Here is a 25,510-nt window from a genome sequence, read left to right as displayed (position 1 = left end):
AATAGATCACCTAGAAGAGACATCCAAGACGTCGAGTAGTTTCAGTAAGCACCTCAACAGTGAGAAAATAAGGCTCTGAATAATTTTTATATATATATATATATATATATATATATATATATATATATATATATATATATATATATATATATATTTATATTTATGAATGAGCGTAATATTAATAATTTTAATAATTAGAGATGTTTTTTTTATTTTTTTTACCGAGGACAAATAAACAATTTTCAGCAAGAGTGTAAGTTGTATGCATATAGAAGATCAAATGTAAAATGGACCCCAAGTAATTTGGGCGCTCCGACTCTGACACAGACACCGACACCGACACTCGGGATACCTGAATCATATCCGGACGCTCGACTAACTCAGTCGCTCAACAGCGTCAAAGCGCAGCATATCAAAATTAATTGATTTTCTTAGAAAAGTAGTACAGTGAGGACGGGAGAGCACAAATATTAAATTGTTTCAAACCAGAAAAATTCAAACAGACAATATTCAAAGCAAATTAAAAGGGCATGGGTTGCCTTATTCATTCTCACCGATCTCACATATTCTGTTTATATTCCTAAGTGTTAATTAATTCTTTGCGGCGGCAGCGTCCTTCTTCCACTTTGCCTGAAGAATCTTCAAGAACTCAAGCACCTTCCCGCTGTCCGGCATCACCTCCTTCACCGCCTCGTGCTCGCGGAACCTCACCGCCCACCCGTGCAGTGCCGGCATCGTCGCCTCATCCAGCAGCTCAACGCTCACCAACATCTCCGCCGCCTTGATCCAATTCGCAAAGCACCCGAACATGACGTCGAGATATGCAACGCGATCGCCGCCGAAGAAGGCTTTCCCTTCGCTCAGCTTCACGAAGGCCTCGTCCAGAAGCAGAAGCCCTGCGCGGACCCGCTCCACTGCCTCCGCCTTGGCTTCCTCTGTTTCTGCCTTACCTAGGGCGACCAACGACGGGAACCACTGTAGGCGCAGAATCATCAATTTAGCAAACAAAATATAAGAGAAATTCACGGCAAAATTAAATCAACTATATATACTGATATTCTGTTTCTGGATTTTGCCCATAACAACAGACGGAAACTAATTAATTAGCTAGCTTACCTTGTCATCGACGTAGAAGGTCCAGAAGCGGTGGAGCGAGCGGTGGTAGGCGTCAGCTGGGAGGATGGCGCCCCAGCCGGACTTTGGCCAGACCTCGTCGATGTACTCCACGATGACGGCCGACTCGCAGATGGGGCGGTCGTGGTGGATAAGGACGGGGATCTTCTTGTAGATGGGATTCGACTTGAGGAGCAACTCGCTCTTCTCGCCGAACTTCTCTTGCAGCAACTCGTACTCCAACTTCTTCAGGCTCAGAGCAATCATCGCTCGTAGCACGTAGGGACTTAGCGCTGAGCCGATGAGCTTCACGTCCGCCATTACTAACTGTTACTGGAAATTCGATCTCCCAATGCGTTCGAAAGAGGAATCGTTGTGTCTTGACGAAAGGGAGCTCGACGTCGGTGTCGATTTATAGTTGGAGTCGGAGATGTACGAAGGGGTCGCACTTGGCGGCGGGGTGATGACGGAAGTGATGTCGTCAGTGGAGCATATGAGGCCAGCAAGGACGTGTTTTCTAAAACCGAACGGGTTTCCATCACAGATTGAGTCGAGTTCCGTGACGGAAATGAATCGGCTTGGCTTTCTGTGATGCTTTTAAATCATGGTTAGTAAGAACGGGTTTGTCATCGCGGACTGTACCATTTCGATTTCACTTGTGATACAATGTATAGGGTCCGATAAAATTGGATAGTCAAAAATTAAGGGGGCGTGATAACCAGAAGTTAAAAGGACGTGACAATCAGTAGATAGAGAAAGAGGAAATAAGACTATGGGACGACGTCAATAATATGGTTCCCGATTGGGTTCCCATAGACCAAGACTCCATATCTAAGATACCTTGGTCTAAGACTATGGTAGGCAGTCAGGGTGATATCTGACTTGAATCTGACTGGTCAAGTTCTCACAGTCTGATTATATCCAAGCCTAGTTCTCTCAGTAAGTTAACTCCCGATCGACCCTTGGACGATCTCTCCACAGCTCCTGGCCCCCCAAGATTTGGGCCAGGGTTATACCCGACAGATCATACCCGGTCGGGACTGAAGGTCGGGGCAGAATGTATTACATGACAACAAGGTTAGGGAATCATAACCGCCTGTCAGAAAATAGCTGCTGAGTGTCAGGGAATATTCCAACGGTCTACGGTCATCTGCGAATTGAATCTTCCTTCAGTCTACAGGAGGATGTCACGTGCCCTCCATCACCCGACAGGTCCTGACACCCGATATTCTCTAACATCGGTCAGCCTCCAGAAGTACGCACTGTCATATAAAAAGGGAGGTCCTTTCCCTTGGGCAGGTACGCTCTCTCGCACATTCGCACTTGTCTTCTACTTTTCTTTCTCTTTCGTACACTGTTCTTCTGGGGAAAAAGTACCTGACTTGAGAGTCGGAGGACCTGCTCCGGAGACTTTTTCCCTGGTTTCTGGCCTCTAATGTCATGTGTGCTTGTCCGAGTGTGTGCAAAGATCAGGTACTGCCGGCTCAGTCATCGTCATTCGTTAGCACCACGTGGGGGTCCATTCTAGTGGACTCATACTAGAAGGGTGCCTCAGTTGCCTCTCCGTCAACACTAGTAACAACTCATCCGGCCTCCGTCTGACTTAGATTCCGGACAAGATCAATTTGGCGCCGTCTGTGGGAAATTTCTTCACCTGTTTTGGAGCGTGAAGATGGAGGGTACCGAACGAATCAACGTGACCATGATGGCAGAGGAATACGAATTATTCAAGGAGGCCAAGATACGAGCAGCTTCTAAAAAACAGACCATTGCTTCGCGACTATACAAAATGCCTACCATTTCCAAGGACCCGACTCATGTTTCGGATAGAGGGTCTAAGAGGAAACAACCCAAGGAGTTCCCCCCAACCTTCTATCGTGAACCAATCCCGAACTACTACCATAAGGGTCCGGACTGCTATAATAAGAAAGAGCAACCGCAGACCTCTATGGCAGAAAGCTCCCCGCCCAGGGACTCAAAGCTCCCTTGCTATAATAATTCCATAGACGAATTATTCTCTACTTTTGAAGTTCATGAAACAAGATGTGCAGATTCAAAGAAGGAGCCAAACCACAATATTGCTCTTAAAGCAAAAATGGACGAATAAGAGTCAGAATCCTCCTTCGATGATGATGAAATAACATTGATGGTACGCAAATTTTAAAAATTATTTAATTCTAAACAATTTAACCAAGTGCAGGGTAGAAGAAGAAGGAAAAATAAAATGCTACCACTGCGATGAAGAAGGGCATGTAAAAGACAACCGCCCTAAATTGAAGAAGAAGGACAAAGGTAAAGATAAGAAGCCCGTCCAAACAAACAAACACAATACCCTAAGGGTATGTTTGGTAGGGTGTAATCTGGCCTTTAATGTAATCAAGATTATATTACAAGGTTGATTATTTTGTTTGGTTTAATTTTAAACTTGTAATGTACTGTAATCTGGATTACAAAAGGTAGTGAAGTTTTGTAATCTAGATTACAAAGCAAATACTATGTAATCCGATTACATTACAAGGTCATCGTTTAACCAAAATTTAAATATCGAATATACCCCTAGTCCACCGTCGTCGCCGCCCACTACCGTCGGCTGCCGCCGCCCATTGCCGTCGGTTGTCGCCGCCCAATGCTGTCGGCTGCTGCCGAGCCCGTCAGCTGGCCGTCGTCGCCGGCCCCGCCAGCTGGCCACTGTCGGCGGCTATCGCCGACCAACGCCTTCGGTGGCCGCCGGCGCCGGCGACCACCACCAGCCGGCGACCATCGGGCGCCGTCGTCGTTGACCACCGTCGGCGGTCGCCGGCCACCGCCGGCAACCACCGCCAACCGGCGACCGTCGGGTGCCGCTGCCGCCGACCACCACCGGCCGTAGGCGACCACTGCCGACCATCGACGACTATCGCCGACAATTACTGTCGGCCGCCGACGACTATTGTCGACGACCACCGTCGGCCGCTAGTCGCCGCCGCTGCCACTGCCGCCGGCGGTCATCGCCGATTGCCGGTGGCGACCGTCGGCGAAGGAGGCCAACGGCGACGACCGTTGGTTGCCGCAAGCTCCGGCAGAGGTGCAGCGACCATCGGTAGAGGTCGCAGGATATTTTTGTCATTTTATAATAATACGAATTACATTCTTTATAAAAAATAATGGACACCAAACAAAAGAATGTAATCATGCTTGTAATCAAAGATTACATATATTACATTACCAAACGTAGTAATGTAATCAAGATTACATTACATTACATTACATTACAAATTTCATTACATTACAAGCAAGATTACATTACACCCAACCAAACGTAGTCTAAAGGCGACATGGGACGAAACATCGTCCAAATCAGAGGTTGAAGCTTTCTCCGGACTTGTATTGATGGCAAGTTACCAAGAAGACGAACACGAAGCAAGCTCGTCCGAAATGAGCATCGAAAGCATCGATGAAGGGGGAGCATCAACAGAAAAAAGCAGCAGTTAAGGGGGAGCTACAGACAACGAAATCAACAAGGTAAGTAAGGTACAATCTCTCCCACCTGACAAATTGTTTAAATTTGTAAAATTATTAACTAAAGAATGTTGCAAGTTAGAAAAAAAAACATAGATTTAAAAATACAATTGTCCAAAGCATGTCAACTAGATTTATATGATAATCTTAAAATAGAAAATGATAAATTGAAAACAGAGATAGAAAATCTGAAAAATTGTGCATGTTTATACAATGAAAATATTAGAAAATATAGAAATCTGAACTGGTATCTTAGATTTCATAAAGGTCAAATTAGGAAAATTCATAAAAGTTATGTACCCCGTAAATTTCTAATTAACCCAGTAGGAAGGAACCTATATTGGGTGTAAAATATCGAAAATGGACGAATCACCATAAGAGATTTTTCCGAAATTTTTAGAAATTTTTCAAGAATTTTTTGGAGCTCGTATGACTTAGGTTACGGGGATAAATATTGGGCATCGGGAAAGCCCGTTTAGGCTACCTCGATTTAAGCGAGGAAATGTTTGATTTTCCTCCTTATTCTTCCTTTTCTTTTTATTTCTCCCCGACGTCGATTTGCCCTAACCGCGAGCAGTTTCTCCCCCTCCCGCGTACAAAACCCAAGTCGATTGCTTCTTCTGCTCCTTCTTCCTCCCCGAGCCGAACCCTTCTTCTTCCTTCCTCGCGACGCCCCATCCCCACTGTCACCAGCGACGCCAAGCGCCTCTGCATAGCACCACTGTCGCACGGAAGTGCCGCCGGCATCCCCTGTGCCTTAGCACCGCTGCCTCCCTCTCCCTTTCGCGACTCCGAGCAGCATGACGTTGGCCACCGTTTTGTTTCTCTAAGCCCTAGCCATCTTCTCAGTCGCGCCTTCTCCACCCGACGACGTCGCCACCCGTAGTGCCGCTGACCTCCTCTACGTCGTGCCCTAGCCTGAAGTCGACTTCCACGAACCGATCTCTCATCGCCGACCCCTTTCTAGTCCTTCCGATCAGAGGTGTTACCTCTACGCAACACGATCTTCGGCCCAGGGGCAGAGACCTGTGCCCAATCTGCCGACACCGCCAACGCCCTCTCCACAGCCCTTCTCTGCCATCATTGACCTAGGGTTCCGGCGGCCAGTATTGAGGTAGGCTCTTCTCCTAAATCTGGATTTAGGCTTGGGTGTGTTCTGATAAGGTGGCTAACCAAAATAGATTAGGCAACGAGATGGTTTCCAAGCGCTAATCCTTTTCGACAACAAACTTCCTTGGTTGTGGATCAACAACTGTGGCTGTGAGAATTTAGGTAAGGTGTAGTGCAATTGTTTCTTTTGTTGTAGCATGCACCGATTTGAAAGAAAGGTTAGGAATGAAATTGGACTCGAATTTATTTAAGTTTAGGTTGATCAGGTTAGTAGCAAATTCTAATTGGAAGGTGAAATGGTTAGGATTTGTTTAATTCAAGGATTTTAAATATAAAGAAAGGATAAGATTATTGAATAGGTTTGGAGATTTTATTAGCTATATGTATTAACTAAAATTATATATTTGATATTACAGGATATTGATTCGAGACGGTGTCTCGACGAGGGATCTATTCCGGATACGATCCTCTTATTGGAGTCCAGTACTTTGACTTATTTTTTTAGATTTGTCATTTGATATGCATAGTAATATTTTTAACAAATAGTAATGATTTTGTTTCTTATCTGCATCGGTTGGTCACTACCCGATACCTGTTACATGCTTGTTTTGTTACTTGTTATGCACTTCATGTTAGTACCTACCTGATTATACATGCTTATAGGGGTAGTGACATAACCATGCTTCATTATGTTCAGGACCTAGGTTTTTATACCTTATCTGATCTGTGTACCTAGACCTTTGATTTGATTCTTTGTCCTATGGTACACATTATGTAGAGATGGATAAGTTCAGGATATTCCCATGCTTAGTATCATGCACCATCTTGCATGATTGCATGCTGTGCGATTGGTAGCCCTATTATTGTTAAGCTCATCGCCAGTTTCATGGGTCTGCACACACAACCACTCATGGGTTAGTGGTATATCAGGCAGGGTGTGTGGCAGTTTGCTCTATCAGTGCTTCGTTGGTCCACTCATGGGTAGCGTGACGCAGTATGGTAGCACGTCAGGGATCCCTCCTCTGGATTGTCTCAAGGAGATGAGAGCATTGTGCTCCCCCACTTATGATTTGGGGTAGGAGGATAGGTGTACTCCAACAGCATCCCGTCCACTCGGTCACTCAGCAGGAGCAGTGACGGCAGAGTGCACGGTTGTCACATCCCTACCCACTCGGTCTCACCATCGTGTGTGAGATGACTGACTGGAGAGTAGGGGTGACCAGGACATGTCATTGGCATCATATGCATTGATGCATTTATTGCTTGTGTTTGTTGCCCTTGTATGCTGCATATTGGATGGATGCATTTGTTTGACATGCATACAGGATTCATATACTTCTCGGTTGATTATCTATACACCAGGTCCTGGTTAGTACAGTTTTCTCCTGTTTATTTCAGTTGCATTTATCATTATTATATCAGGAGATTGTACGCATGATTAGTACTAGTTGTTATTTTCTTTATTATACATATCAGTAGTTATCCGCTGAGGAGTTGACTCACCCCGTGATTATTATTATATTTCAAGTTGAGGCTGTCCGGAGAGTTCCAGTCGCTAGTCCCCTGTAGATCGCGAGGATGTGTTTTATCTTTTGGTTTCTTATTGTACTTTTTAGACTTGTTCTAGTTTTGCTTTATGGATAATGTATGGATTATTTTATTGTCGATGGATTTTTTTTATTGGATATGTTTTGCTACATGTCTGCCAGGATGACAGAAGAGGTGAGATCGTTGTGATTTGTGTTTTATGGGTATAGTGGAGTAGGATATCGATTTTTGAGTTTTATGAGTATAGTTGAGTAGGATTTTTTTGACTTGGTTTTCCTTATCGTTGCATTTGTTTAGTTTTACTATTAAACTGCATGGTGATTGCTTATTATTTATTGTTGTTGTTCCGACCATGTTGGACAAAGTATATATGGCCCTGAGCGCATTGTAGAAAGTTTTAGATTGTCACCCGTACAGAGGAGATGTTGCCGAAATTTCTTCTGACAGGAACTCCTCCGGGGTGTGACATTGGGTCCTAAAGAGTATTTAAATTAAAATTTTCGTTAGGCTTTCAGATAGTAGATTAAATGTTTAAATTCATTAAGCGACTTTGTCTAGAAATGATCGATGATCCAATAACTAAGAATGTCTAGTGTCTCATCACAGAAAGTCAATTTCTGAATTTAATATTTAATTGACAAACTGATAAGCATAAAAGAGTTAATTAAATTAAATGCTTTTAATTTTTTTCAATGATTCAACATTTATTAAAATGATTTTTTTACTTAACTTGCTAATTTCACTTAGAAATTTTTTCAAATTTCACTTAGAAATTTTTTTTTTGTAAGTTTCATTTAAATTTTTTTTTTTTGTTAAAACTATTTTATTTTCACCCTTAGATTTTATTGAGGACCCCAATTTTTGTATTATCAAAGGGGAAAAAGGTGAGATTAAGTTTAGGGGAAAATAGTTTAAAATAAAATTCTTTGCACCTTATTGCATCATTGCAACTTTACTTAGTTTTGCAATTTTATTTCTTTACTTTATGATTGTTTTACTCTAACTTAACTTGGGTTGCTCACATCAAAAAATGGGGAGATTTTTGGACCCCCAAGTTTATTTTTGGTGTGATCAACTAAGTTAGGTTAGATCCTGTTTTGGTTTAATCCCTGTGTCTAAATGTGCAGGAGCTTAGGAGCACAGGAAGTCGAGCAGAAGACGCGGCTAGCGAGAAGGACAACACGGGAGAGAGCCGATGGGCTCGGTGCATCTGAGGGACGACGTGTCGCGGAAGAGTACACCGGTGGACGAGAAGAACGTACGCAACGTTAGAGGGACGAGAAACCGGAGCGGAAGCTTGCTGAAGGAGAAGGTCAGAAATTGGGTTCGGGTGAGCCCCATTTTGGTTAGCCGCAATCACCCAAGCGAACGAAGCAGCAGAAGATCCAAAGGAAAATTGGAGCTATTTATACGCTGCAGGTAGAGGGCGCCCTCCATGATGTAGAGGGCGCCCTCCATAGAGGGCACCTTATGATATAGAGGGTGCCCTCCGTACCTTTGGGAGGCACCTTCAAGCTGTAGATAGAATTTCTAAGAGCTATAAAAAGACCCCTGGAGTTAGGAAATAATCAATCAATTATTATATCAACTTCTTAGAAATAGTCCGAGCGTTCAAAGATTGTAAGAGGCTTCTCCGCCTACACGAAGGAGTTTTTCTAGTGCTGTCATTGTCTTGGATTAACAACCACCCTGATTGTAACCATGTAAAATTCTGAGTCTCTGCTTTCAGTTCTTTTATTGTTTATTTTTATGCTGTTGCTACTAATCTGATTCCAAAATTCGAGAAAGGTCTTGATTTATTTTTCAGGCTATTCAACCTCCCTTCTAGCCGGCCTACCTGGATCTACAAGTGGTATCAAAGGCAAGGACGCTTCAGGAGGACTAACCACCGAATGAAGCACACGAGATGACCGGATCAAGCATTCACCCACCAAACTTCGAGGGGGACTTCGCCAACTGGAAAAAGAAGATGGAGGTATTTTTCAAGACTGATTTTGATTTATTTTTGATAATGGAGGTTGGTTTTTCAGCACCCGAAGGTAAAGGTAAATTCCATTGGACAAAGAAGGAACAAGTCGACTTTGTGGCAAACGTCAAAGCAGAATTTCATCTGCTGAGCGTCCTACTGTTACAAGAAGTTAACTGGATTGGAGCTTATGAGTCCGCCAAGGAGCTCTGGGAAAAATTCCTGAAACTTCACGAAGGAACCTCGGAGGCAAAATTTGCAAAATGAGACTTACTTCGCAACCAGATCAGCAACCTCCGATTAGAAGAAGGCGAGACTATAGCACATCTTCACTCAAGAATCAAGGAGTTAATCACCGGACTTTCAAATTTCGGAGAAAAGGTAAGTAGTCGAGATTCGCTAAGGTATGCACTTGATGCTTTCCCTAGAAATAAAGAATGAGCATCATTAGTAGATGTCTATTATATCTCTAAGGACCTTGAATCTGTTACTTCAGATGAATTATTCTCTACTTTTGAAGTTCATGAAATAAGATGTACAAATTCAAAGAATGAGCCAAAGCACAATATTTCTCTTAAAGCAAAAATGGACGAACAAGAGTCAGAATTCTCCTTCGATGATGATGAAACAACACTGATGGTACGCAAATTTAAAAAATTATTTAAATATAAACAATTTAACCAAGTGTAAGGTAGAAGAAAGAAAATAAAATACTACCACTGCGATGAAGATATATTTAAAATGACTGTGATATTACGATGTCGGATAGATGAGATATTGCTTTTCTATATTCACATAGATGATAAATAGTGGCTTGCTTTATAAAATTAATCCTTTAACCCATAAATTTTAGTCTTTAATCTCTATTTTTTATATATTTAAAATTTTAAACTTTCGAGAATTAAATTTTTTAATTGTGAACTTCGATTGTGATTATGAAAGTGCCCTAAAATTTTTATTAGAATTAATCTTTTGAAGGAAAATTTTATTCCATATGTTGTTTAAATTTTGTACTGCATCTATTATTTCTTCCAAATTCAAATTCCATCTGTCTACAAATTTTAGTATGATTTGGTTTTTACTATTTTATATTTGATAATTTTATTTTTAAATTTTTTATTCTTTAAATAAGTTTCAAATTTATGAAATTGAAAACTTAAATTGAAATAAAGATATTTTGGAAAATCTAAAAACTGATAATATTATAGGAGATTTTACAAATAGAAATATTAAGAAAAGTAATTATAGATGAATTATATATATTATTAAAAATTTATTTGAAAAATAATAATAATAATAATAATAATAATAAAATTGTTATTATTATTATAACCAACCTCATGAGTCCTGGGTTGCCCAAGCAAGTCATGATTTATAGAAACTTTTGCACACTGTAAGACGTTCCATGCCAGAATGCCCGTTCCATCCCTTCTACGTTCAAAGAAAGGAAATAGTTGATTAATATAAATAGGAAAATATATATATAAATAAATATGATACAAAGCAAGGAAGAGAGAACCATGCTTTAAATAGTTGATTAATATAAATAGGAAAATATATATATAAATAAATATGATACAAAGCAAGGAAGAGAGAGCCTATAACACGTCTAGACTAGAAACAGATGTGCTTTAAAGTACATCTAGAATCAACACATGAATATGGAATTTTTTGATATTTTAATTATCCTTGACAAGAAACACTACCCATAGATCCCCTTTATCACTACTGTTTCTATCTGAGATTGTTAAGCTATCAAATAGCTGTCTTCTATAGAAACGGGTGGTTGGACGCCAAAGAGAGAGGATGTGAAAGTCGGACCATGAGGAAAGCCCGCAAAGCCTGAGAGGAAAAGAAAAAAGAGTTAGAATAGAGGTTAGAGTACTCCGACATATTTATTCTGACGTTCAAATCAAGTATATGCTAAGAGAGATAAAGAAGAATAACAGAAATAGTTAGAAGGTGTGGTGGTTTGTAAGTGTGTTTACCCGTTTGCATATTTGTAAGGAGACTCTTTTTATATCATGATGCAAAAAAGAAACATGGTATCTTTCTAGCTATTAATTGATGAGATATGATATTTTTGTCGAAAAAATATCACATCGTCAAATCAAAAGGTCATATCCAAAGGTCATTTTACTCATGTTTTATATTGTAAAAAATCATGTAGGGTCACGCTATGTCGACCATACTACTCCACGTGCTCTGACAATCCACGTACTATCCCACGTGCTTCTTTAGCCCACATATTGTCCAACGTACTATGTCAACCCATATGTTGTCTCACGTGCTGTCAGCCTATATGAAATTGAGATAGTTGGATCGAATGGTATGAACCTATTTGTTAGGACCAAGGGGAGCTAGTAGGGGAGAGAGGGGGAGCTAGTAGGGGAGTTGGAATTGCTCACTCCCTTCGTTGAAGATGATCTTGCAACGGAAAACTTAAAACGAACAACTCTCTAATGTTAACATAAGGATTTACTTGATATTCATCTCATTGAGATGACTAATCCAAGAATCCACACAGTGTACACATCTACACTATGAAAATATTTTTTCTCAGAAATAATCTGGAGGTGGAGAAGCCTCACACAAGCCTACAACACAAAAAAATACAAGAAGAAGAGCAAGAACAAATACAATGAAATCTTACACGAGATTACAATAATGAAATCTTAGCTTGCCTTCTTCTTGTTGCTTGAATCTGCCTCTTGATAGATGAAAATGCAATAGCAAGAACTCCCAAGAACTAACAACGAGTGTTGTGTCAAGAAATGTCTTCAATCTATCATGAAAACCCTTTTCTAGGTTTCACTCAATGTCTCCCAATGGATTCAGCTTTTCCCTAATCGATTGTCACATCATCTGACCGCCCAACATCTGTAAAACAACTTTTTTTTTCAAACTTTAATTGATTGATGAACCATCCCAATCGATTCAGAGGCTTTAATCGATTACTTAATCAATTCCGCAACTAACTCTCCGTTCACTCAGAAAAAGACCTTAATTGATTAGCCCAATCGATTAAGCCTTTTTAATCGATTCCCTTTCCTCGTGACAAAGCACAGCCTAATCGATTGGCCCAATCGATTAGCAGAGGCTGAATCGATTAGGCTAATTGATTCAACATTGTTTTCATCTTCATGAATTTCCTGGCCCTAATCAATTAGTCCAATCTATTAGGCTTGGCCCAATTAATTAACCAATCAATTCGGACCCTTTCTGTGTTCTCTCAATAACCTCCTAATTGATTACTTAAACGATTAGCTTAGGACCAATTGATTGCCCCAATCGATTGCCCAACCCTAACTTGCTTTGTCTAAGTGTAGGATTCTTTTGCCTAACATCCGATCAACCATGACTTGTTGGCACTCCTCGTTGCCTATCATTCGGTCACCCTTTATCTACTGAGACTTCTCCACCAAGTGTCCGATCAATCTTTTGACACACTTGAACTTTTCTTCATATGCCAAGTGTCCAGTCCTCCATAACCCACTTGGACTTCCAAACACCAAGTGTCCGATCAACTTTGACTTATTTGGATTTTCTCCTCGTGCAAAGTGTCCGGTCCTCCATAACTCGTTTGGACTTCCAAACACTAGGTATCCGATCAACCTTTGACCCACTTGGGATTTCTCCTTGTGCCAATTATCCTGTCCTCCATGACCCACTTAAACTTCCAAACACCATGTTCTGGTTAATCTTTGACCCACCTAGATTTTCTAATGTCTGACTTCACTTACAAGGACTTTTCACCACCTAGCTTCACTCATCAGGGTTTCTTCACTGCCTAGTTTCACTCACTAGGTGTTGGTGCAATCATGCCTTGGAAGTTTCAATGTGTTGACAATTATTTAAGTTTAGGTTAATACGTTGGATCTAACATACAGTGTGAGTTTACAGGAGAAGTTCTTGCAGGTCGGAAGACCGGATGCAAGACAAGAGAAGTCCAAGAAGGTCAAGGACCGGATTCTTGGCAAAAGAATCCTTGCAGGTCAGGAGACCGGATGCAAGGCAAGAGAAGTCCAAGAAGGTCGAGGACTGGATTCTTGGCAAGAGAAGTTCTTGCAGGTCACAAAGCTGGATGCATGATTCCTCACGAATCAAAAATCGATTGGAAAATCGATTTAGACACGGCTATGAGGCAGAATGCCTCTGGATCGATCAATCGATCGATTGGAAGGAAGCCAATCGATCGGCCGATCGATTGGGAAGGTTCTGCGCGAAGCACAGAGTGCTTCTGGATCGATCAGTCGATCGATTGGGGAAAACCAATCGATCGAGCGATTGATTCAGGAAGCTTCTGTGCGAAGCACAGAATGCTTCTGGATCGATCAGCCGATCGATTGGGGCAATCCAATCGATCGAGCGATCGATCCAGGAAGCTTCTGTGCGAAGCACAGAATGTTTCTGGATCGATCAGCCGATTGATTGGGGCAATCCAATTGATCGAGCGATCTATCAAGGAAGCCTCTGTGCGAAGCACAGATTTCTCCTGGATCGATCAGCCGATCGATTGAGGTTACTCAATCGATCAGGTGATCAATTCACAGAGCTGCGATTTCACGAGCAGAGGTCTGAATCGATTCAAGAACACCACCGATCGATTCAAACTCAAGTGAAGTAATCCAAGCCATTGATCGTGACGCGATGGTTTCCAACGGATACTTATGAATCGATCCAAATATGACTCCGATCGATTCACGGCGACGGCTACGTGAGAAACGGCTAGTTTTCTCAACGTTTAAAGGCATGGAAGAAAAAGAAAAGAAACAAGAAAACAAAGAGATACTGTTCCATTGCTCTCCAAGGTCTCAATTCTCTCAAGTGCTCAAGATCTTCAAAAGGTGCTCACAGAATCTCCCTCTCGCTACTTTCTCAAATCTCACTCAGCGAAAAAGAAGCCTTTCTAAAGCCTGTAATCTTTCTTTTCTTCTTCATGGTGGTGAGTGTGATCCTTTAATTTGGAGAAGGAGAGTTGTAACCGTATAAGGTTTCTCCACCTTCGGTGTGATTCCGAGAAGGAGGGTTTTGATAGTGAAAGAGTGTAAGTGGTGTGGATCCTTGGACTAGTCACCTCCTTGGGGAGGTGGATACCAAGTAAATATCCGAGTTAGCATTGCCTTCGAGTTTCCGCTACGCAAAATCAAATTGATTAAGAAAACGAAGTGAGTCATTCACCCCCCTCTAGCTCAACCGATTCTAACAAGTGGTATCAGAGCATTGGTTTTCTTTTGAGGATTCATCGCCAAGAAAGTACAAGTTAAAAGAGCTACAAGATGTCTTTGAAGGAGGGACATAGTACTTCACGACCATCATTCTATGAAGGCAGTAATTTCGCATATTGGAAGAGCCGCATGGAACACTATCTTATGACCGAGATTGACATGTGGTTCTTAATCACGGAGAGATTCACGGCGCCAACCGAAAATGGAAGAATGCTTGAATCATCAAGGTGGATTGTTGAACAAAAAATGAAGGCTCAAGCAAATGCAAAGGCAATTGTGACTCTTCAATGTGGATTAAGCTCGGAACAACTCAACAAGGTTGGACCTTTCAAGAGTGCCAAGGATTTATGGGACAAGCTCATTGAGATAAATGAAGGCACCAAGGATTCAAGAATTGCAAAGAGGGATCTCTTGATAAACCAACTCCAAAATTTCACAATGAAGGAGGGAGAAACGGTAAGTTCTCTACATGGGAGGTTCAAGGAACTCCTAAACGGTCTTCATTCAGTTGGAGAGAGTGTAGAGAACCGAGACCTCATAAGGTATGCTTTAAAATCCTTCCCAAGAAACTCATTATGGTCATCCATAGTGGATGCCTATAAGGTATCAAGGGATTTGTCAATAGTAAAGTTGGATGAATTATTTTGTGAACTTGAATTACATGAGCAAGCTAACACAAGCCACAAAGAGAAAGGTATAGCTTTGGTTGCAGGTGAAAAGAGCAAAAAGAAGCACAAGGAAAAGAAAATGGAGAAGAAGGAGTCATCTTCCAAATCTAAACAAAATAGTGATAGTGATAGTGATGAAGAACTATCATCTAGTGAAATGGCAAACTTTGTTCGAAGAATGATGAGACATTTAAGGAAGTTTGACAAAAAGGATGTCAAGAAGATTTTCAATGATGAAAAGAGAAAAGGTAAATCTCTTGTAGATTCTAAGACTAAGACTGATGTTATTTGCTATGAATGCAAGAAAAAGGGCCACTACAAAACAGAGTGTCCAAAGTTGAAGAAGTAAGAGGAAAAGATCAAGAAAAAGAAGAAGGCTTTGAAAGTCACATGGGATGACTCATCGTCAAGCTCATCGGAAGAAGATGAAAGGAAGAGCTCTAAGCACATGGCTCTCATGGCCTTAAGCCATGTTGAAGATAGTGAAGATGAAGATAGTCATGGAGAGGTTGTGCAGTCTTCAAGTGAGTCATCATCTAGTGATGACGAGGTAATTTCTCCCAAGCTTGATAAGATGTATGCCACCATTGCATGCTTAACCAACGCACTAGCTAAATCAAAAGGGAAGGTTAAGAAATTGCAAAATGACTTGAAATCACTTAAAAATGAAATTGTGTCATGTGAAACTTGCATGCTTCATGAAAATGACAAAAATGATTTTGATGATCTTAAAAAGGAAAATGTATCGTTGAAATTACAAGTTGATGATCTTAGATGTGCTCTAGAAAAATTTACTTCAAACTCAAAGTATTTAGACATGATTCTAGGAGCTCAAAGGGGTGTATACAACAAAGCGGGACTAGGTTTTAAATTACAAGATAAGAAAGTTAAATTCATGCCTCTAATTAGTAGAAATCATGCTTCAAGAGTTAAGTTTGTTCAAGCTTGGGTACCCAAGCAATTTGTTATTGATGCTACCGGACCCAAGGTTTGGGTACCAAAACATTTGGTTTATCGTGTTTAAACAGGCATGCGCCGAGGGGGAGCATCCAACAACATGGTTCGTAGATAGTGGATGTTCTAAGCATATGACGGGGGACTCATCAAAATTTTCATCACTTAGACACAAAAGTAAAGGTACCGTTTCTTTTGGTAATAGTGGTGAATTAAAATTTATAGGAATAGGAGATATTAGAATTTCGAAAAAATTTGTAATAAAAAATGTGCTATTAGTGAAAGGCATGGTCTTTAATCTTTTAAGTGTTAGTCAACTATGTGATTCGGGTTATGGAGTTGAGTTCAACTCATCTCAATGCCTAATCAAGCATAGTGAACTAAACACCAATATTCTCATAGGCCATAGAAAAGAGAATATTTATCAAGTTGAACTATTTGGTGCTACTAATGTGTTTGCTAAGTGTCTCATGTCCAAAGAAGAGGAGACATGGCTTTGGCACCGGAGACTCACTCACACCAACATGAAGAATATCAAAAATCTTTCAAAGAAGGAGTTGGTGCAAGGATTGCCAAAGTTGAAGTTTCAAAAAGACAAAATATGTGATGCATGTCAAATGGGTAAGCAAACCAAAGCTACTCATAAAGGTAAAAATGTTGTAAGTACCTCAAATGCTTTGGAGCTCATTCACATGGATTTATTTGATAGTAGTAAATATATTTCTTTAAATGGTAGTAGATATTGCTTTGTGATTGTGGATGATTACACTAGATATACATGGGTGTTTTTCTTGAAATATAAGGATTAAACTCTAGATACCTTGATTACTTTTTGTAATAGAGTAGAAAATGAAAAGGCTCATAAGATAAACAAGATAAGAAGTGATCATGGAGGTGAGTTTAAAAATGATAGATTCACAAATTTTTGTATAGAAAAAAGATATAAACATGAATTTTCCACCCCTAGGACTCCTCAACAAAACGGAGTTGTTGAGAGGAAAAATAGGGTTTTGCAATAGGCCGCTCGGAGCATGTTAAATGAATATTCACTTCATAGTTTCCTATGGGCCGAAGCAATTAATACGGCATGTTATGTGCAAAATCGAACATTAATACATAGGTTTTTAGGAAAAACACCTCATGAGTTGTGGTTTGGTAAACCACCTACAATTAAGCATCTTAGAGTGTTTGGGTGTAAGGTCTATATTCTAAACACCAAAGATCACTTGGGAAAGTTTTCCGCTAAGGCGGATGAGGGGATCCTTGTAGGTTACTCAAGTCATAGCAAGGCGTATCGAATTTATAACAAAAGATCAAAATTAGTTGAAGAATCACTAACTGTTGTCTTTGAAGAAAATCCTTCTTTGAACTCTATAAGAACAAACGATGAAGAAATACGTTTTGAGTTAGAGAAATTAACATTGCATAGAGTAGATCATCAAGGAGAAGAAAATCAAGAAAGTGATGGTGAGAAAAATGAATCTTTGCCACTTGAACCCGAAATTATAATAAATCAAGAATCAAGACCTACTAGGATTCATGTAAATCATCCCTTAGATCAAGTAGTAGGAGACATCACTTAAGGAGTGAGAACTCGATCTTACTTTAGAAATGAAGGAAGTCAAGTCGCTTTGATATCTCAAATAGAACCAAAAACCATTGATGATGCCTTGTTTGATCCCGATTGGATTTTAGCAATGCAAGATGAACTATCTCAATTTGAGAGAAGTCAAGTTTGGGATTTAGTTCCTAGGCTTACAAACAAATCGATTATTGATATAAAATGGGTTTTTAGAAACAAACTTGATGATAAGAGGATAGTTGTGAGAAACAAAGCTAGATTGATTGCTAGGGGTTTCAATCAAGTAGAAGGGTTAGACTATGATGAAACTTATGCACCCGTAGCAAAATTGGAGTCAATTAGGATGATGTTGGCATTTGCCGCCCACAAGGGGTTCAAATTGTACCAAATGGATGTAAAATCAACATTTTTGAATGGTGTTATAAAAGAAGAGGTATATGTTGAGCAACCACCGGGGTTTGAAAATTTGGAGTGTCCAAATCATGTATATAAACTTAAAAAGACCTTATATGGGCTAAAACAAGCTCCCCAGACTTGGTATGAATGATTGTCAACATTTCTAGTATCAAAAGGGTTTCATAGAGGAAAAATTGATCCCACTTTATTCTTGAAAAATAGTAGTAATGATATGTTTGTGGCCCAAGTATATGTAGATGATATTATTTGTGGTTTTACAAATAAAGATTATTTAAATGAATTCATTAATCACATGGAAAGTGAATTTGAAATCAGTTTGGTTGGTGAATTGATATTTTTCCTAGGGTTACAAATTAAGCAAACAAAAGAAGGCATTTACATTCATCAATCTAAATACGTCAAAGAGCTATTTAAGAAATTTGGAATGGAAAATACAAAGGAAATATCTACTCCCATGGCCACTAGTACTAAATTGGATAAAGATGTTGAGGGGAAAGAAGTTGACTCCACAGTGTATCGTAGTGCTATAGGGAGTCTTCTCTATCTTACGGCTAGTAGACCCGACATACTTTTTGCCGTAGGTATATGTGCACAGTATCAATCTTGTGCCAAGGAGTCACATTTGAGTGTCATTAAGCTAATTCTTCGTTATCTCAAGGGGACTCAAAATGTTGGTCTTTGGTATCCTAGAACCGAAACTTTTGACCTAGTGGGCTATACCGATTCCGATTATGCCGGATGCAAATTGGATCGCAAAAGTACTAGTGGTAGTTGTCAATTTCTAGAGTCCTCTTTTGTAAGTTGGTCAAATAGAAAACAACATTGTATAGCTCTCTCCACAACCGAAGCGGAATATATTGCCATGGGAGAGTGTGTATCACAATTATTGTAGATGACTCATACTCTAGAGGACTATAAACTTACCTATAACAATGTTCAAGTTCTTTGTGATAATGTGAGTACAATCAACTTGACCAAAAATCCCGTTCATCATTCAAGAACGAAACACATAGAGGTTAAACATCATTTTATTCGTGATCATGTAACTCGAGGTGATATCATTTTAAATTATGTTGGATCAAAATCAAACTTAGCCTATATCTTCACTAAATCTCTTCCCGAAGTTGAATTTAGCTTTCTTAGAAGGGAATTGGGAATGTGTTGTATTGATTAAATCACATCTTCCATGATCACTTTATAGGTAAAGCTATTTAAGTTCTATTCACCTTAAAATTGCCTCTCACAAGAACATAGGTCTGTCCTCTTACTATGATTTAGATGGGGTGAGAGGTTAGGGACATTTATCTTGGTCATGATGCTTGTTATGATGCATCATTTTGGTCAAGAAAAGTGGTTTTCATATGAAACATTCATTTGTCCAATCATAGGGAAAGCAGGTGCACAAATCATGTGCACTTTGCCCTACGATTATGATTGGAAATTTCAAAATTACAATATGTATAAAACTTTTGTTTGACACCTTGATTGAAGGTTGTTGTTGGAAGAGAGTTATCATTGCACAATTGGATACATACTTACTCAGAGTATTAAAGTTTTTGACCGCTTTCAATTTTGTGTAAGTTTTCGCTAAGAAGAATCAATTTATGTCAAACTTTATTTTTCCTTGATAATATGAAACATATATAGTGACTACACAAAATCTCATGATTTTTAGAGGCGTGTACAATTATTTGTGCATTTCCAACCCCTGGATCTGAAAGCTTTCAGAAATGCAGAAATATCAGCCTTCTCAATCGATCAGTTAATCGATTAGGCGGCTTGCTTTTCATCACAGAGAGTGTCTGAATCGATCGATGGATCGATTCAGCGTGTTTTGACTTTCCAGAAAGCATCTGGATCGATCAACGGATCGATTCAGTGCGTTTGAATCGATCAATGGATCGATTGGGATGCCCTTTCGATTTTTCACAGAAGGCTTTTTAATCGATCAATGGATAGATTCATCCCGGTTCAATCGATCATTGGATCGATTGAGACACATCTCCAAATTTTCACAGAAGCTTCGTGAATCGATCAACCGATCGATTCACCTGCTCTCAATCGATCGGTCGATCGATTGAGAATTTAAAACCCATCTTAAACCCCTAAATCCAATGGTTCTCGAATCGATCCACTTATTCTCATCTCTTCCTTTTCTCTCTCTCGACCCTGTCTTGCCCTAGTGATTTTCCAGGCGACTCTTTCGTCTGCCTCGCTCGTTCACTCCGACGTGCTTCTCCGGCGAAGGGGAGCTCTTCCACTTCTCTTCCGGTTCTGCTCCTTCTCTCTCGACGTACTGGGTAGCCTTTCTTCCTCATCTCCGCGCCCTCACACACCATGCGGTCTCAAAACCCTAACCCTAAGTAAATTTCTTTGCTTTCTTCTTATTTTTTTTCGGTTTTTGCTTCTATATTTGACCTAATCTATATGTGTCTTGTGTGTCTTTGTGCATTATCCCTCATGCATTGCATTATCTGCACTATCCTTGCATTTATGCATATCCTTCCCTGTATTTTTTCTGTTGCACTGCCAAACCGTGTGCCACCTTTTGTATTTTTTTTTCCTATCCCACAGAAAGAAACAAAAGGTTCATGAATCGGGCGAAGGATCGTCTGTACCTTCATCACGTCCTCAATCTCCTACTGATCCGAGATTCCCAAATGCTGCAATGCAGCAAGCCTTTAACAAAAACACCTTCAAACTTATAACCCCTAGATCAGTTGATTTGCAATACTATAGGACGTCTTGTTTTGATACCTATAACCGGTTCAAGCACTATAAACTTGACTCCTTGTTAACCTGTGAGAGGGATGTCAATGTAGGTCTTGTCTTCAAATTTTATAATAATTTGCACACTTTTGATGGTGTAAATTATCGCACTCGTGTTGCGAAACGGAGCTTGGACTTCTCCTATGAGATCCTTCAATCTTTTCTTGACTATCTACCATCCACCAATGATTTTGTCTTTTATCCCAATCTTCCCGATGAGTTGCCTCCACCTTTTGAGCATATCAGCATTGCATCCATGCATCAGTTCCTTTTTGGTCGTCCTCGTCCGGATGGGTCAAATGCTCATATCACTAAGTTTTCTTCACTTGAGTTATCGGCTGAGAACGCCACTTTGTTTAAAGTGATCATTAACTGCCTTTTCCCCATTGTTTCTCATGCCTTAGCCGCTCTGCGACCTCCTCACATGTTTGCCCTCTATGTCATTCGTCATTCCCTTGACATCAACATCACTCTGAACATCTTTCATTGCATCATTCATTTTACCCAGCCCGTGCAGCAGACGGTCCATATGTCTTTCGACCATCTTATCACAGATTGGCTAGAGTCCGAGAAGATAGATGTCTCCCGGGGACGGCTGGAGCACATGACTGTGGCTTATTCTCGGATTTCTTCCCGCTCCTTCATGAAGACGGGCTTAGTTGGTGGTCCAACGGGAGTTCGATGGCGCGATGGACGTGCTTTTAGTGAGGGACCCAGGGCTCGCCGCAGGGGGGATGCACAGGCATTGGTTCCTGCGGCGGATGATGCTGAGGAGGATATCCCCGAGCCAGCTTCTCCGACATTCGAGGAGACTGTCGACACTCGCCTAGAGGAGCTGACCATGGAGGTAACCGACCTGCGTTCCATGATGGAGACCATGGTCCATCGACAGACTTCGATGCAGGCGACTATGGATACATTAGTGGATTTAGTGAGCTCCTGGGTGACGGATCATCCGTCTCAGTCTGCTCCATCCACAGCTCCCGTTCCCCAGGCTGAGGATGCTGTTGGTGCTAACTCTACGGCGGTTCCTGCTCCAGCTACTACTTCGACTCCTCCTCCTACTGCTGCTGATCCCCCTCCTTCGGGCGATGATTTTATCGAGTTTTATGTCTCTTTGTGATATGTTATTGTATGTCTTATGGATGATTGTTATGGAGTCCTTATGTGAACTCTATTTTATTTTTGAATATCTGATATGCTACTTGTTCTACCTTTTATTTTGTTTCTACAATTCACGTGGTTATATTTTGTTGATATCTGTGTGGTTTAGGGGGAGTAATCCTTAGGTTTATTATGTTTGCTTAATACACATTTTGAGGGGGAGTTCTGTTTTTTTTTTATATTTGACAAAGGGGGAGATATATGTTGAAGTTCATGCTAAATAAAATTTAAATTGAAACTCAAGCTTACTGTGTATGCTCATACTTACTGCTTATGATTTTCAGCGTTGTTGCAATCATTATTTATCAATTATACTATTATGGTATATTGGAAATTGGCCTAAACTTAAATAGATTGTCAAACATCAAAAAGGGGGAGATTGTTGATGCAATCATGCCCTGGAAGTTTCAATGTGTTGACAATTATTTAAGTTTAGGTTAATACGTTGGATCTAACATACAGTGTGAGTTTGCAGGAGAAGTTCTTGCAGGTCGGAAGACCGGATGCAAGACAAGAGAAGTCCAAGAAGGTCAAGGACCGGATTCTTGGCAAAAAAATCCTTGCAGGTCAGGAGACCGGATGCAAGGCAAGAGAAGTCCAAGAAGGTCGAGGACTGGATTCTTGGCAAGAGAAGTTCTTGCAGGTCACAAAGCTGGATGCATGATTCCTCACGAATCAAAAATCGATTGGAAAATCGATTTAGACACGGCTGTGAGGCAGAATGCCTCTGGATCGATCAATCGATCGATTGGAAGGAAGCCAATCGATCGGCCGATCGATTGGGAAGGTTCTGCGCGAAGCACAGAGTGCTTCTGGATCGATCAGTCGATCAATTGGGGAAAACCAATCGATCGAGCGATCGATCCAAGAAGCTTCTGCGCGAAGCACAGAATGCTTCTGGATCGATCAGCCGATCGATTGGGGCAATCCAATCGATCGAGCGATTGATCCAGGAAGCTTCTGTGTGAAGCACAGAATGTTTTTGGATCGATCAGCCGATCGATTGGGGCAATCCAATCGATTGAGCGATCGATCCAGGAAGCCTCTGTGCGAAGCACAGATTTCTCCTGGATCGATCAGCCGATCGATTGAGGTTACTCAATTGATCGGGTTATCGATTCACAGAGTTGCGATTTCACGAGCAGAGGTCTGAATCGATTCAAGAACTGCACCGATCGATTCAAACTCAAGTGAAGCAATCCAAGCCGTTGATTGTGACGTGATGGTTTCCAACGGATACTTATGAATCGATCCAAATATGACTCCGATTGATTCACGACGACGACTACGTGAGAAACAGCTAGTTTTCTCAATATTTAAAGGCATGGAAGAAAAAGAAAAGAAACAAGAAAACAAAGAGATATTGTTCCATTGGTCTCCAAGGTCTCAATTCTCTCAAGTGCTCAAGATCTTCAAAAGGTGCTCAAGTTCAGAATCTCCCTCTCGCTACTTTCTCAAATCTCACTCAGCAAAGAAGAAGTCTTTCTAAAGCCTGTAATCTTTCTTTTCTTCTTTATTGTGGTGAGTGTGATCCTTTACTTTGGAGAAGGAGAGTTGTAACCGTATAAGGTTTCTCCACCTTCGGTGTGATTCCAAGAAAGAGGTTTTGATAGTGGAAGAGTGTGAGTGGTGTGGATCTTTGGACTAGTCACCTCCTTGGGGAGGTGGATACCAAGTAAATATCCAAGATAGCATTGCCTTCGAGTTTCCGCTGCGCAAAATCAAGTTGATCAAGAAAATAAAGTGAGTCATTCACCACTAGGGCTTCCCAATTGTCTCGCTTCATTCACCAAGATTTTTCATCATCTAGCTTCACTTACTAGGATTTTCCCACCTCGCTTCACTTATCAGGGTTTCCTCTCTACCTATCTTCACTCACTAGCGCTTCCCAATTATCTAGTTTCACTTACCAGGACTTTTCACCATCTAGTTTCACTCACTAAGATTTTTCCACCCATCTTCACTCACTAAGGTTTCCTCTCTACATAGCTCCACTCACTAGGGCTTCCTAATTGCCTAGCTTCACTCACTAGGACTTTTCACCATCTAGCTTCACTCACTAAGATTTTCTCACCTGGCTTCACTCACCAGGGTTTCCTCACCAAGTGTCTAGTCAATATTGACCCACTTGATTTTTCTTCTTCTGCCAATCTTTCCGTTGTTCTTGCCCTTGCATAACCTCTAGTTAGGACTTTCCTAGTCAAGTATCCGGTCAACATTAACCTAGTTGACTACTCTCTTACGTCAAACTGGTCAACCTTTAACTAGAGGAGACATGCACCAACATTTTTCCTAATGGATAATTGCAATTGCAATCTCTATATATTGTCAAATATCAAAATTCAAGCTTAAGTCAAACTGGTCAATTGTGACCCAAGGATAATTGCACCGACACTATTAAGTGGAGGGGCATTGGATTAGTGAAGCTAAGACAAAGGAGCAAAGTGTGCAGTCGGTAAGGCCGAGTGGGGATGAGCAGAGTGTCTGGTTGACGGAGCCGAGAGGATTGAGCATGATGGTCAGATTAGTGGATCTGAGATGATTGAGATTTGGGGTCGAATTGGCGGATCTGAGATGACTGAGCAAGATAGTTGGAATGACAGATCTGAGATAACTAAGCGAGGTGGTCGGATTAGCGAGACCGAGTGGATAGTCTTATAATCAGTGGGGCCGAGAGGAGTGGAGCAACGTCTCGTCTCAAAAAAACCAAGCCGAATAGTGGAATGATACGTCTTGGGTAGGTCGAGTGAAGGTGATCCCGTTGACCTATCTTGATTTTAACCTCTATCTCAACCTGACCATTGATCTTCTTTGTACACGTGGAGACTTCTAAGGCCATCCACATCACGGTACAACATTAAAGAACTATGTCATATTGTTAGACCTAATGAGCTGCCTGAAAGTTAAACCTGAGCTGGAACATATGTATCATTTACTTTCGAAATTCAACATCTACTATGCTCATTTTTCATGATTATCTTCGATGGCAAGGCGACGTCATGTGATTCATTATTCATTAGTTTTTACAATTATTGTTTAAATACCATTCCATTCAGACACCACCATTGTTACACATCCAGACCTTGGGACAAACTATGAGGACGATTTGATGAAAGCTACAGGGGTTGAAGAACTCGTGGTAGAGGTGCTCGACGAGCATTTGGCGCCAGATTAGAGCATCCATATGGTTGAGAATATTTCTTCTATATATTTGTGGTCCCCACTTCTACATCACTCTTCAAATATTTTACTATTTAAATATTCATAATCTCATAATGAAATATCTCACCATCCAAATATTTATGGGTCTCATCCATCAAATATCTCACTCTCAAATATTCCCAACTTCACAATCAACTATCTCACTAGGTCCATGACCATTTTATTATTTTAGATCTAATTTTACATTTAAATAAAATTAATATATTTTTTAAATATATTTTGTCTATCATTTATTCATAAATACTTTTTTAGACAATTATTCAATATAATT

General features: G+C 40.5%; 1 protein-coding gene across 1 annotated transcript; it reads right to left on the bottom strand.

Annotated features, from left to right (window-relative positions):
• Positions 1-410: 410 nt before the first annotated feature.
• On the bottom strand, positions 411-1,492 carry LOC122029565 (glutathione S-transferase U17-like). The gene is made up of 2 exons (XM_042588606.1): positions 1,117-1,492; positions 411-975 (listed from the first exon to the last, which is right to left on the bottom strand). Exons 1-2 carry the CDS (start codon positions 1,432-1,434, stop codon positions 592-594), a joined length of 702 nt encoding a protein of 233 aa, XP_042444540.1. The 5' UTR covers positions 1,435-1,492; the 3' UTR covers positions 411-591.
• Between the last annotated feature and the right edge of the window lie 24,018 nt (positions 1,493-25,510).

This window comes from Zingiber officinale, chromosome 10B (genome assembly GCF_018446385.1).
Source record: "Zingiber officinale cultivar Zhangliang chromosome 10B, Zo_v1.1, whole genome shotgun sequence".
Lineage (NCBI taxonomy): Eukaryota > Viridiplantae > Streptophyta > Magnoliopsida > Zingiberales > Zingiberaceae > Zingiber > Zingiber officinale.
Note: the sequence above shows the minus strand (reverse complement) of the source record. Positions and strands in the feature narration are given on the sequence as shown.